Genomic DNA, 13,213 nt, shown 5'->3' on the forward strand with positions numbered 1-13,213 from the left:
AGGGTTTCCAAGGCCGTGGCAGTCGGGAGAAAAGGAGGAGGATGTTTATAACATCCTTTGTGCTGGGCATGGGAGCTTAGCTGTGTCACCCACTCCATGCTCTCAATAGCCCTATGGTGGTCCTCTTACCCCCATGTTACCGATGAGGAGACGAGGCACAAGGAGGGTAAGTGCAAGCTCGAGATCATGCAGCGGCAAGCGGCAGGGCAGGTATTGGAACCCAGTTCTGGGGACGCCGGGCCCAAGGTGACCCCCCCCCGCAACTAAAATAGCGGCCCCCCGCCGTCCTTGTGTCCTTGCGTCCGGCCGCTAGTATCTACTTGATAGACCCGCACTGCCTGTGCAAGCGTCCATGGCTCATCTAGAGAGAAACCGGGCTCTGCTGGGCCCGGAAGGCAAGTATCAGACGCCACGAATGTCTCATGAACGTCACCGCAGTGAGACCCAGTGACAGCCCTAAATTATGGCTGGACTGTGTCCTGGGGAAGACTGTGTCCGGGCCGCGCCTCCTCCTGTGGCGGGAGGGTTACTAAGCCGGTCAGCTCCGCTGAGACGCCTGCCTTGACCAGTCAGGGTCGGGAGGGAGCCGATGCTGAGTGAGGACTCGGTCATCTGAGAGTGTTCCTGAAATCTCAGTGTCCCTCCCGGCCCCTGGGACACCCAGCTGTGCCCAGAGCCTCCTTTACCGGGAGGAGCAGGGCCCACAAATCACTTCCCTTCTCTGCGCACCGGGCACCAGGAAGGGGTGGAGGGACAGAAGCCGGGACTCCAGGTCCCGGGGCTGCTGTCAGCCGGGCTCCTCTCTGTCCCCCACCCTGGGACGGGGTCTCCGCTCCCCGAGTCCCAGGAGCTGGTGCAGAACCCCCACAGTGCCCACTCACCTCCGTGGGGTCGTCTTCATTTGAAATGTTGACCAGGTAGGAGAGCTTGGCGTGCAGACTACCATTGGGAGGGTACGGGTCGCTCCAGGTCAGCTGCCACGTGTGGGAGTCGGTGGCGTTAACCGTGAGGTTTCCGGGGGCCCTGGGTTTCACTGGGGAGAAGCGGGGCCTGGTGAGGGCTTGTGGGCCCTCCGAACGGGCCATTGAGGTTTTCAGTCAACTCCACCTCCGCACGCATTTGTAAGGCACCACGCAGATTCACAGTCATAACAGTTGCAATCCTAGCACTCATTCTAGCGTCGCTCCACTTCTACCTGGAGCCATAGGGAACCCAAAACAGAACCCAAACTTCAGCGTTTGCACTTTCGTCCTTCACACTTTTGGCCGAATCTGTGAGTTATATTACATACTACGTATTTTTCTTTATTTTGATTCATGTGTTTAAACTTAGGCTCTTTTTAAGCAATCATATCAGTGAGATCACAAGTATATAATATGCATTAAAATCATGCCCTAGCCGGTTTGGCTCAGTGGATAGAGCGTCGGCCTGCGGACCGAAGGGTCCCAGATTCGATTCTGGTCAAGTGCATGTACCTCCGTCGCAGGCTCCTCCCCCACCAGGGCCCTGGTCGGGGCTCATGCAGGAGGCCACCAATCGATGTGTTTCTCTCACATTGATGTTTCTGTCTGTCTTTTCCTCTCTTTCACTCTCCCTAAAATCAATGGAAAAATCCTCGGGTGAGGATTTTTTTTAAAAAAGTCAACAAACACGTGTGAAAATTATCTTAATTCATGGGTTTGTTCATGGGTCAATTTGAATAACCCTGGACCGTCAGCGGGATGAGCGGGCCCTTCAGGAACTGCTGTTGGAGTGGTGGAGGCTGCGAGACACTGCCTCTCCTGCTCAGGAGCTGTGTGACCTTAGACAGGTTATTGCCTTCTCTGCACTACAGTTTATTCAACTGCAAAATGGGCATAAGAACTCTCTTCTGGAAACTGAGGCTCAGAGAGGTAATGTGACTTGCCCAAGGTCACACAGCAATAAAGGTGTTTTATTTTTTTTAGAATCTTTATTGTTCCCATTTTTCCTCATTGACCCCATCTAGCCCACCCCTGCCTCCTACCCCAGGCCTCCACCACCCTATTGTCTGTGTCCATGGGTTGTGCATATATGCATACAAGTCCTTTGGTTGATCTCTTCCCACCCACCCTCCGACCCACCCCTGCCTTCCCTCTGAGATGCAACAGTTTGTTCCATGCCTCTATGTCTCTGGATCTATTTTTTTTCTATTTATTTCATGCCATTTTTTTTTCACTTATAGGATTTATTTTTTTAAATCTTTATTGTTGAAAGGATTACATATGTCCCCTTTTTTCTCCCACTGACCCCTTATAACCCTCCCCTCTCTCCCCCAACCCCCACCCCCGGCCTCCACCACCCTATTGTCTGTGTCCATGGGTTATGCATACATGCATACAAGTTCTTTGGTTGATTTCTTCCCATGCACCCACCCTCCCCCGCCTTCCATCTGAGATCCCACACTCTGTTCCATGCTTCTATGTCTCTGGATCTATTTTGTTCATCAGTTTATTTTGATCATTAGACTCCACATATGAGTGGATCATGTGACACTTGTCTTTCTCTGACTGGCTTATTTCGCTTAGCACAATACTCTCCAGGTCCCTCCATGTTCTCTCAAAAGGTAAGAGATCCGCCCTGACTGGTTTGGCTCAGTGGATGGAGCGTTGGCCTTCGGACTGAGGGGTCCCAGGTTTGATTCCGGTCAGGGGCATGTACCTTGGTTGTGGGCACATCCCCAGTGGGAGGTGTGCAGGAGGCAGCTGGTCGATGTTTCTCTCTCATGGATGTTTCTGGCTCTCTATCCCTCTCCCTTTCTCTCTGTAAAAAATCAATAAAATATTTTTTTTTAAAAAAAGGGTAAGAGATCATTCTTTTTTACTGCTGCATAGTATTACAAGGTGTAAATGTGCCACAGCTTTTTTATCCACTCATCTACTGATGGGCACTTGGGCTGTTTCCAGATCTTCGCTATTGTAAGTTGTGCTGCTATGAACATAGGTGTGCATATGTTCTTTTAATTTTTATTTTTCAAAATATGTTTTTATTGATTTCAGAGAGGAAGGGAGAGGGAGAGAGAGCTCGGAACATCAATTATGAGAGAGAGTCATTGAACAGTTGCCTCCTGCATGCCCCACACTGGGGATTGAGTCTGCAACCCAGGCATGTGCCCTGGCTGGAAATCAAACTGTGACCTCCTGATTCATAGGTTGATGCTCAACCACTGAGCTATGCCAGCTGGGCTATATGTTCTTTCTGATTGGTGTTTCAGGCTTCTTAGAATGTATTACTAGAACTGGGATCACTGGGTCCAATGGCAGTTCCATTTTTAATTTTTTGAGGAGACTCCACACTGATTTCCGTAGTGGCTACACCAGTCAGGGTATTAGGGTTCCTGTTTCTCCACATCCTCTCCAACAATTACTATTTGTAGGTTTGTTGATGGTAGCCATGCTGATAGGTGTGAGCTGGTACCGCATTGTCATTTTAATTTGCATCTCTGATGATTAATGACATTGAGCATTTTTCCATGTCTCGTGGCCATCTATATGTCCACTTTGGAGAAGTGTCTATGCAGGTCTTCCGTTCATTTTTTATTGGGTTGTTTTTCTTTTGTTGAGTTGTATGAGCACTTTATATATTTTGGATATTAACCCCTTATCAGATATACCATTGGCAAATATGTTCTCTCATACAATGGGCTCCCTTTTCATTTAGATGCTGTTTTCTTTTGCTTTGCAGAAGCTTTTTATTTTATTTTGATGTAGTCCATTTATTTTTTTCTTTTGTTTCTCTCGCCCTAGGCGTTGTATCAGTGAGAATTCTGCTACATGAGATGTCTGATATTTTGTTGCCTGTTTTCTTCAAGGATTTTTATGTTTCACAACTTACATTTAAATATTTTATCCACCTTGAGTTTATTCTTGTGTATGGTCTAAGTTGATGGTCTAATTTCTTTTTTTTTTTTTTTGCATGTATCTGTCCAATTTTCCAACACCATTTATTGAAGAGACTGTCTGTACTCCATTGTATGCTCTTGCCTCCTTTAGTGAAGATTAATTGAGCCTGATGGCTTGAGTCGACCTCTGGGGTCTCTATTCTCGTCCATTGATCTATATGCCTGTTCTTGTGCCAGTACCAGGCTTTGTAGTATAGCTTGATATCTGGTCTTGTGATCCCTCTAACTTTGTTCTTCTTTCTCAGGATTGTTGCGGCTATTCTGAGTCTTTTTTTGATTATATATAAATTTTCGGAGTGTTTGTTCTAGGTCTGTGAAGTATGCTGTTGGCAATTTAATAGGGATTTCATTGAATCTATATATTGCTTTGGGTAGTATAGACATTTTAATGATGTTAATTCTACTAATCCACGAACACGGTAAATTCTTCCACTTGTTTATATCCTCTTCTACCTCTTTTTTCAATGTTCTATAGTTTTCTGAGTACAGGTCTTTTACCTCCTTGGTTAAGTTTATTCCTGCATATCTTAAATTTTTTTGTAGCAATGGTAAATGGGATATATTTAGTTTTTCTTTTTGAGAATTCATTATCTATCTATATATATAAAAGCCTAAGCAGCCGAAACCGGTTTGGCTCAGTGGATAGAGCGTCGGCCTGCGGACTGAAAGGTCCCAGGTTCGATTCCGGTCAAGGGCATGTACCTGGGTTGCGGGCACATCCCCAGTAGGAGATGTGCAGGAGGCAGCTGATCGATGTTTCTCTCTCATCGATGTTTCTAACTAAATGGGATATATTTAGTTTTTCTTTTTGAGAATTCATTATCTATCTATATATATATATATATAAAAGCCTAAACAACCATTACGACCAAACGACCAGAACGACCCGTCAACCAGTCACTATGACGCACACTGACCACCAGGGGGCAGATGCTCAACACAGGAGCTGCCCCCTGGTGGTCAGTGTGCTCCCACAGCAGGAGTGCTGCTCAGCCAGAAGCCGGGCTCATGGCTGGCGAGCACAGCAGTGGTGGTGGGAGCCTCTCCCATGTCCGCGACAGCGAGCGGCAGCAGACACAGCAGGGCCAGGATGAGCGGCAGCCACCTGCCGCTTCAGCACTGCTACATCCCTCGAGGGGATGTTGGACTGCTGGGTTTCAGTAGTCCAAGATCCCCCAAGGGGTCCTGGATTGCAAGAGGATGCAGGCCAGGCTGAGGGACCCCACCTGTGCACGAATCCATGCACCGGACCTCTAGTTGGTGTATAAGAATGCCAACGATTTCTGGGTGTTAATTTTGTATCCTGATACATTGCCCAAATCCTTTATTAAGTCTAGTCGTTTTTTGGTGGAGTCTTTGGAGTTTTCTATGTACAATATCATGTCATCTGTGAATAATGACAGTTTTACAACCTCCTTTCCAATTTGGATGCCTTTTATCTTTTCTTCTTGTCTGATCGCTGTTGCTAGGACCTCCAGTACTATGTTGAATAAAAGTGGTGAAAGTCCTGTCTTGTTCCAGTTTTTAGGGGAAATGGTTTTAGTTTTTGCCCATTGAGTATGACGTTGGCTGTAGGTTTGTCATATGTGACCTTTATTATGTTGAGGGTGTGATTCCTACAACTTTGCTGAGAGTTTTTATATCAAAAATGGGTGTTAGGCTTTGTCAAATGCTTTTTCTGCATCAATTATATATATGATCATGTGATTTTTGTCTTTCAGTTTGTTTATATGATGTATCACATTTATTGATTTGCAAATATTGTCCCAGCCTTGCATCCCTGGAATAAATCCCACTTGGTAGTGGTGTATGATCTTTTAAATATATTGCTGGATCCGATTTGCTAATATTTCGTTGAAGATTTTAGCATCTATGTTCATTAGGGATATTGACCTGTGAATCTTTCTTTGTAGTGTCTTTATTTGGTTTTGGAATTAGGGTAATGCTGGCCTCATAAAAAGAGCTTGGTGTTTCTTCCTCTTGGATTTTTTTGAATAGTTTGAGGAGGATAGGTGTTAACTCTTCTTTGAATATTTGATAAAACTCTCCTGTGAAGCCATCCGAGCCAGGGCTTTTGTTTGCTGGGAGTTTTTTTTTTATTACTGCTTCTATTTCATCAGTAGTTATCGGCCTATTCAGGTTTCTGCTTCTTCCTGGTTCAGTTTTAGAAGGTTGTATTTTTCTAGGAATTTGTCCATTTCATCCAGGTTGCCCAGCTTGTTGACATAGTATTTTCTTACAGTCCTTTGTATTTCTGTGGTGTCAGTGGTCGCTTCACTGCTTTCGTTACTGATTTTAAATATTTGGGTCCTCTCTCTCTGTTTCTTGATGAGCCAGGCTAAAGGTGCATCAATCTTGTTTATCTTTTCAAAGAATCAGCTCTTGGTTTCATTGATTTTTTTGTATTTTTTTTTAGTCTCTGTCGTTTATTTCTGCTCTAATCTTTATTATTTCCTTCCTTTACTTACTCTGGGCTTTTCTTGTTGTTCTCGTTCTCTACCTTTAAGTTGTAGTGTTAGAGAGTTTATTAGCCATTTTTCTTGTTTCTTGAGGTAGGCCTGTCGTGCTAGGAACTTCTCTCTCAGGACTGCGTTCACTGTGTCCCATAGGCTTTGGGTTGTGTGTGTTCATTCTCATCTGTTTCCAGGAAGTTTTTTATTTCCTTGATTTTGTTGGTGACCCATTCATTGTTTAATAACATGCTATTTAGCCTCCATGTGTTTGAATGTGGGTGGTTTGTTTTGTTTTTTGGGGGGGCGGGGGAGGGGTGTTGTAGTTGATCTCTAGTTTCACACCATTGTGATCCGAGAAGATGCTTGATATGATTTCAATCCTCTTGAATTTGTCGAGACTTAGCTTGCATCCTAACATGTGGTCTGTCTTTGAGAATGTCCCTGGTGCACTTGAGAAGAATGTATACTTTGTATCTTTGGGGTGAAATGTTCTGTAAATGTCTATTAAATCCATTTGATTTAGTGTGTCGTTTAGGGTTCCTGTTTTCTTGTTGATTTTTTTGTCTAGAAGATCTATCCAGTGATGTCATTGATGTGTTAAAGTCCCCGACTATGATTGCATTGCTGTCAATCTCTCCCTTAAAGTCCTCTAGAAGTGTTTTTATATATTTAGGTGCTCCTATATTGGGCGCACATATGTTTACCAGGGTTATGTACTCTTGTTGTGTCGATCCTTTTAGTATTATGAAATGGCCTTCATTGTCTCTTGTTATGGCCTTCAGTTTGAAGTCTATTTTGTCAGATATGAGTATTGCTACTCCAGCTTTCCTTTTTTTCCATTTCCATTTGCATGGAAAAATTTTTCCCATCCCTTCATTTTCATTCTGTGTGAGTCTTTTGTTCTGAGGTGGGTCTCTTGTAGACAGTATATATATGGGTCATGTTTTCTTATCTATTCAGCTACCTTATATCTTTTTATTAAAGCATTTAATCCAATTACATTTAAGGTTATTATTGATAGGTACTTGTTTGTTGTCATTTTAATTCTTTATGCCTGTGTTTCTCCCTCTCTTTCTATCTCTTCTTCTTACAACAGTCCCTTTAGCATTTCTTGCATTGCTGGTTTAGTGGTAATAAATTCCTTTAGTTTTTTTGTTTTGTTTTGTTTTGTTGTTGTTTTTTTGTCTGCAAAGCTCCTAATTTCACCTTCAATTCTGAGTGATAGCCTTGCTGGATAGAGTAGTCTTGGACTCAGTCCCTTGCTTTTCATTACTTTGTATACTTCATGCCCCTCCCTTTTGCCCTGAAGTGTTCCTACTGATAAATCAGCTGATAGTGTAATGGAAGCTCCCTTGTAGGTAACTTTCTGTCTCTCTCTTGCAGCCTTTAAGATTTTTTCTTTGTCTTTAATGTTTGCTATTTTAATTATGATGTGTCTTGGTGTGGATCGTTGGGGGTTCATCTTGATTGGGACTCTGCGTTTCCTGAACTTATGTGACTTTTTTCTTCACCAAGTCAGGGAAGTTTGCTGACCTTATTTCTTCAAACAGATTTTCTATTCCTTGCTCAGCTTCTTCTCCTTCTGGCACCCCTATGATGAGGATGTTGTTTCATTTCATATTGTCCCAAAGCTCCCTTAAAGTCTCTTTCTGCTTTTCTTTTCTTTTCTTTTTTAATATATATTGATTTCAGAGAAGAAGGGAAAGGGAGAGATAGAAACTCAGTGATGAAAGAGAATCATTGATTGGCTGCCTCCTGCACACCCCACACTGGGAATTGAGCCAGCAACCCAGGCATGTGCCCTGGCTGGGAATCAAACCACGACCTCATTGTTCATAGGTCAATATTCAACCACTGAGCCACACTGACTGGGCTCTCCTCCTGCTTTTTAATTATTCTTTCCAAATTGCTGCTCTGATTGGGTGGTTTTTTTCTACCTTGTCTTCTAACTCACTGATTCGGTCCTCAGCTTCTTCTAGTCTACTGTTGAAACCTTCCAGTGTGTTCTTTATTACAGCTACATCATTCTTCATTTCCTCTTGATTCTTATTCATGTTGGTATATTTCTCATTTAGCTCCTATAATTCTCATTAACACCTTTCGTACCGCTCACGAGTTTTCTCGTTTTTCACGCGCCATCTGTTATGGACCTTAGATGTCAACACACTGTCTTGTCCACATCGAATGAAGCGATCTCATTGGTGGAAACCGTGAAGGTCAATCTACGAAAAACTATATAATTGCACGAACCCATAAAGCATTGCAGTTACATTGTATTTTGGTCATTCGAATAGTCTTCGTCTTCAAGTTCCTGGTGCTTTTAGAAATGCCCTCTCTCAGAAAAAGGAAGGAAACCAACGAAACTGATATACTTCCTTTCGTGTTGTTCCATTTTAAGGAAAACGATGAAATGGACAAAAAAAGTAGTGCTGTACCTTATAAACTGTGGACTTTTCAATTCATTTAGAGTGTACAACGTCCTCAACCCCCAAGCAAAAATGAAGTATAAACAGTTTCTGCTATCGGTGGCGAGAGACTGGATAACGGATGACAATAACGAAGGCTCTCCAGAACCAGAGACAAATCTGTCCAGCCCTTCCCCTGGGGGTGCAAGGAGAGCACCTTGTAAAGATCCACCCAAAAGGTTGTCAGGTGATATGAAGCACCATGAACCTACGTGTATTCCAGCGAGTGGAAAGAAAAAATGTCCTACGAGAGCCTGCAGAGTTTGTGCGGCCCATGGAAAAAGGAGCGAATCTAGATACTTATGTAAATTTTGTTTGGTCCCTCTTCATAGAGGAAAATGTTTTACGCAGTACCATACGTTAAAAAAGTACTAGGAACTTTAATTGTTTAATTGTTTAAGTAAATAAAAATGTTATAATTATTGAAAAACAACACCTAAAGTGCATTATGATCTGTAGTTATGATGATTTAAATAACGTGCAGTTTGCCCCAAAACGTGTGGTCCCTGGCGTATGTCTTAGAGATTTCTATGCAGTACGCAATGTGTTGTTTGTAATTCTCACTCCGATGTTTGAGCATCCTTATAACCATGACTTTGAACTCTTTATCTGACAAATTACTTGCCTCCATTTCATTTAGTTCCTTTTCTTTCATTTGGGGGTTGTTTCTTTGTCTTTCCATATTAGCAGTCCGGTAGTCTGGGGAGCCAGGTGAGGAGGGTGGGTTCACAGCAGCAAGTCCATGTGTTCAGAGGTGACTGGTCCCACCGAGTCGCAGCGTCCGATCTTCTGGTGGCACCAGGTTAGGCGCATCTGGTCTCTGTGGCAAGTCCATGTGTCCAGGATGCATCAGGTCATGTCTACCAGGCAATGTCAGGCAGTGAGGCCATTTGCCCAGGGTTGCCAGGTAAGACACAGTGGGTCACGATGACAGGGCTGGGCACACCATGTCAAAGCGGTGGGGCCAGTCATCCGAGGGCACTGGGCTGGGCGTGCTGGTTCGGGGCAGCAGGTCCCTGTGTCCAGGCTGGGCCCATGTCAGATGGTGGGGCGGGCCAGGCACTCTGCTGTTGAGGGCAGAGGGTCAGACCAGGGGTTGCTCTGCTGGTACAGAGGGCAGACTGGTGTCCCACTCACCTCTATGGTGGGGCAGGCCGGTCTCTCTGCTCACAGAGGGGTTGGGGCAGGCTGAGCACTCACTGCTAATGAGGCGAGAAGGCCTGTGGAGGAGGCAGCACCAGCTGGGTACTGACTCTGCTCCCTGAGGGCAAGCTGGTCGGGTGCCCCATTCACCAGCGGGGCCAGCCTGTCGCTCTACCCAGAAGGAGGCTGGGCAGGCCAGATGCCCTGTTCACCAATATAGCAGGGCAGGCCCAGCACACTGCCAGATGGGTCAGCCAGCCGGTCCTCCAAGGTGCACAGTTCAGGCTAACTGAGCCGATATGACTCGTCTGTGTGCCCAGGGACTTCAGGTCTCGGCAGTGGGGCTGTGAGCATCCCTCAGTGGCCTAGAGGCACTGGGGCAAAGTCGACCCCCACAGCCTCCTCCCACAGAGGACCCTGAGGCTCCCTCAAAATGACACACCCTCCCTTGAAGTGGAGAGAAGTGCCCGGACAAGCAGCACACTGCAGTGGCAGCTCCTCTGCCTGGACTGCCCCAGTCACCGCCTAAGCTCCCGCTCCAACAGAGGCCCTCTGCCTGGCCGGCGTGGCTCAGTGGTTGAGCATAGACCTATGAACCAGGAGGACCTGGTTCGATTCCCAGTCAGAGCACATGCCCAGGTTGTGGGCTTGATCCCCAATAGGGGGCATGCAGGAGGCAGCTGATCAATGATTCTCTCTCATCATGGATGTTTCTATCTCTCTCTCCCTCTTCTTTCCTCTCTCTTTAAAATTTATTGTAAAAAAACAAAAAACAAACAGGTGCCCTCCCACACACACTCTCCCACTCACACACTCACCCTCACTCCAGACCTGCCCACCGCCATGTTCTATTCTAAATGGTGTTTTGAACACCTGTCACCACCCCCAGCCAGCTCCTGGGGAATGCCTGCAGGGGCTCCAGGCAGCGGCATAGGTCAGCCTTCCATGGACTGTGTGAAGCAGCAGCAGCTGAGCAGTCGAGGGAGGGTGGAGGACAGTTCACAGCTCAGTTTCCGGTCTGCAGCAAGCACGCCTTCCACCAAGCAGCCTGCTCAACACCCAGTCAGGGCACTCACATTCGGGGGGTTGAGATGTCTGAGCTGAAGGGGCCTGGTGCTGCTGAGCCCAACCCCATTTCAAAGAGGGGAGGACTAAGGCCCAGACAGGGCAAGAACCCCATCGAGTTTAAGGAAAGGCTGCTTGGGCCCCTCACCCAGTTGGAGCCAGCCTGGCCCACCCAGGGCCGGGGCTTAGAGCACCCGCCCCGCCCCACTCACCATGCTCGCTGGGCTTGAAGGAGCCACTCCACAGCCACTGCTTCCCAGCCCACAGGTCCAGCTGGTAGGTGTCCCCACTGACTATGAGGTCCATCAGCATGTCGCACAGGCACACAGCGCTCTCTCCATTCACAGGGACACACGTGTGGTTTCTGCGGACACGGGCTGTGTTAGGCTGGTCGTGCACGTATGCGTGTCCCCCTACATGCCTCAAGGAACCACATGCTCTTCTAGTTCCCGGTCACCTGCCTCAAGGACCAGGTCAGGGGACTGGGAAGCAGAGTGGCCAGCATGTGTGGTGGGGACAGGGGGCTAGGACTGTCTTCCCTGCTGCCACAGCCCCTCACCACACCCACATGGGCTCTGACACGCCCCTGGCTGCGGCCTCGCTCCCAGGACTCAGCTCACCCCGGAAGGCCGTGGAAGGGAAGCACCATGGCAGAGAAGATTCTGTAACAGCACGTGTGTGGGGGACACACCTCGGGGCGCAGCCTCTCCCACGCACAGGGGACTGTGGCACATGCCCTGCCACTGCATGTCATCCTAACGTGCCTCCCAAAACAGCCAACCGTGTCTCATGGGCTAGGCCACGGGCGGCCAACGTTTTCCGTAAAGGGCCAGACAGTGAGCATTCAGGGCTCTGAGAGCCAGACCATTTCTGTCCCCGCCACACACTCTGCTGGTCCAGAGCAAATGGTTAAACACCCCCCTAAGGAGAGAATGCAGAAAGGGGTGGGGGGGCGAAAGGGAAAAGGGGCAGTTTTACTCCCTAAGCCAGCGGTTCTCAACCTGTGGGTCGCAACCCCTTTGGCGGGATTATGGAAAGGAACCAGGGATCCTAGAGAAAGGGCTGAGTTTATGGCTAGGACAGAGTAGACCAGCAGAGCCTAGAGCAGCGGTTCTCAACCTGTGGGTCGCGACCCCTTTGTCGGTCGAACACAGGGGTCGAAGACCATCCTGCATATCAGATATTTACATTACGATTCATAACAGTAGCAACATTACAGTTATGAAGTAGCAACGAAAATAATTTTATGGTTGGGTCACAACATGAGGAACTGTATTTAAAGGGCCAGAAGGTTGAGAACCGCAGAGAAGCCAGCAGTCTCAAGGCTTAATAAGATAATAATGCCAAGTGCTTCTCATGAATTCTGGAAAGCCACAGCAAAGTAAAAAGGGACCTTGAGAATTAATCTGCACCACAAGAGTCAGCAGAGGAATTTGAAACGTATAGACAGGAGGGTATGTAATGCCTCAGACCCCCACCTAACTCACTCTTCAGGTCAGCTGACAGCCCGTCTGCCCTTCACAAGCCAGATGCATAGGTCTGCTTGCCTCGCTTCTTTAATGAAGGTGCATGCTTCCATTGCTTTAATAAAACTGGCTTCATCACAGTGCAGTCATGGTCTCTCGTATAAATTCATCGATATGAGAAGACAAGGAGCGAGGCTGGGAGCAGCCCTCTCCCCCTGACTCGGGGGCTGTCCGGGAACCTCTGGTGTCGGTGAGAGGTGCTTCTAACGAAACTACCTGCCACTTTGCTCTCACACGCGTACAGGGGAGTTTTCTGGAGAACACATGGCCTGTTACGGTGTCATGGCTCTGGTGGCTTGTGTGCTGTTGTGTTTAAATGTCCTGGTGTAATCCCTAACAGGGTACAGAGCGATCGCTATAGGCCAACTGCACAAACGCTTTTGCAGTCCTCGCTAATTTAAGCATGCTGGAGTCCTGGGACTAAGTGCTTGAGAACCGCTGGTCTGGGCCAATATTCCACCCACATCCACATGCCGCGGGCCTGGGAGCGTGTGCTCGGAGCGTCACGACACACCCACTGTATCACACACCGCGGCCCAGCGCCCCAGCTCCAACCCCGGGCCCAGGAAGAACCGCAGGGAACTGCATTCGGCACCCGGCACTCCACCGGGACCAGGCGAACTCAGGCCAACCTCCCGGCCT

At 47.2% G+C, this 13,213-nt stretch overlaps 1 protein-coding gene across 1 annotated transcript in view; it reads right to left on the reverse strand.

Moving 5' to 3' along the window:
* LOC102263933 (interleukin-4 receptor subunit alpha-like) overlaps window positions 1–13,213 on the reverse strand; it is a 41,003-nt gene that overhangs the window by 12,033 nt on the left and 15,757 nt on the right. The window contains exons 5-6 of the mRNA XM_014542954.1: window positions 11,258–11,409; window positions 882–1,033 (exon numbers count right to left, since the gene is read on the reverse strand). Of these exons, the coding sequence (XP_014398440.1) occupies window positions 882–1,033; window positions 11,258–11,409 (304 nt within the window). The remainder of the gene's footprint in view (window positions 1–881; window positions 1,034–11,257; window positions 11,410–13,213) is intronic.

Source organism: Myotis brandtii, unplaced genomic scaffold (assembly GCF_000412655.1).
Source record: "Myotis brandtii unplaced genomic scaffold, ASM41265v1 scaffold317, whole genome shotgun sequence".
NCBI lineage: Eukaryota > Metazoa > Chordata > Mammalia > Chiroptera > Vespertilionidae > Myotis > Myotis brandtii.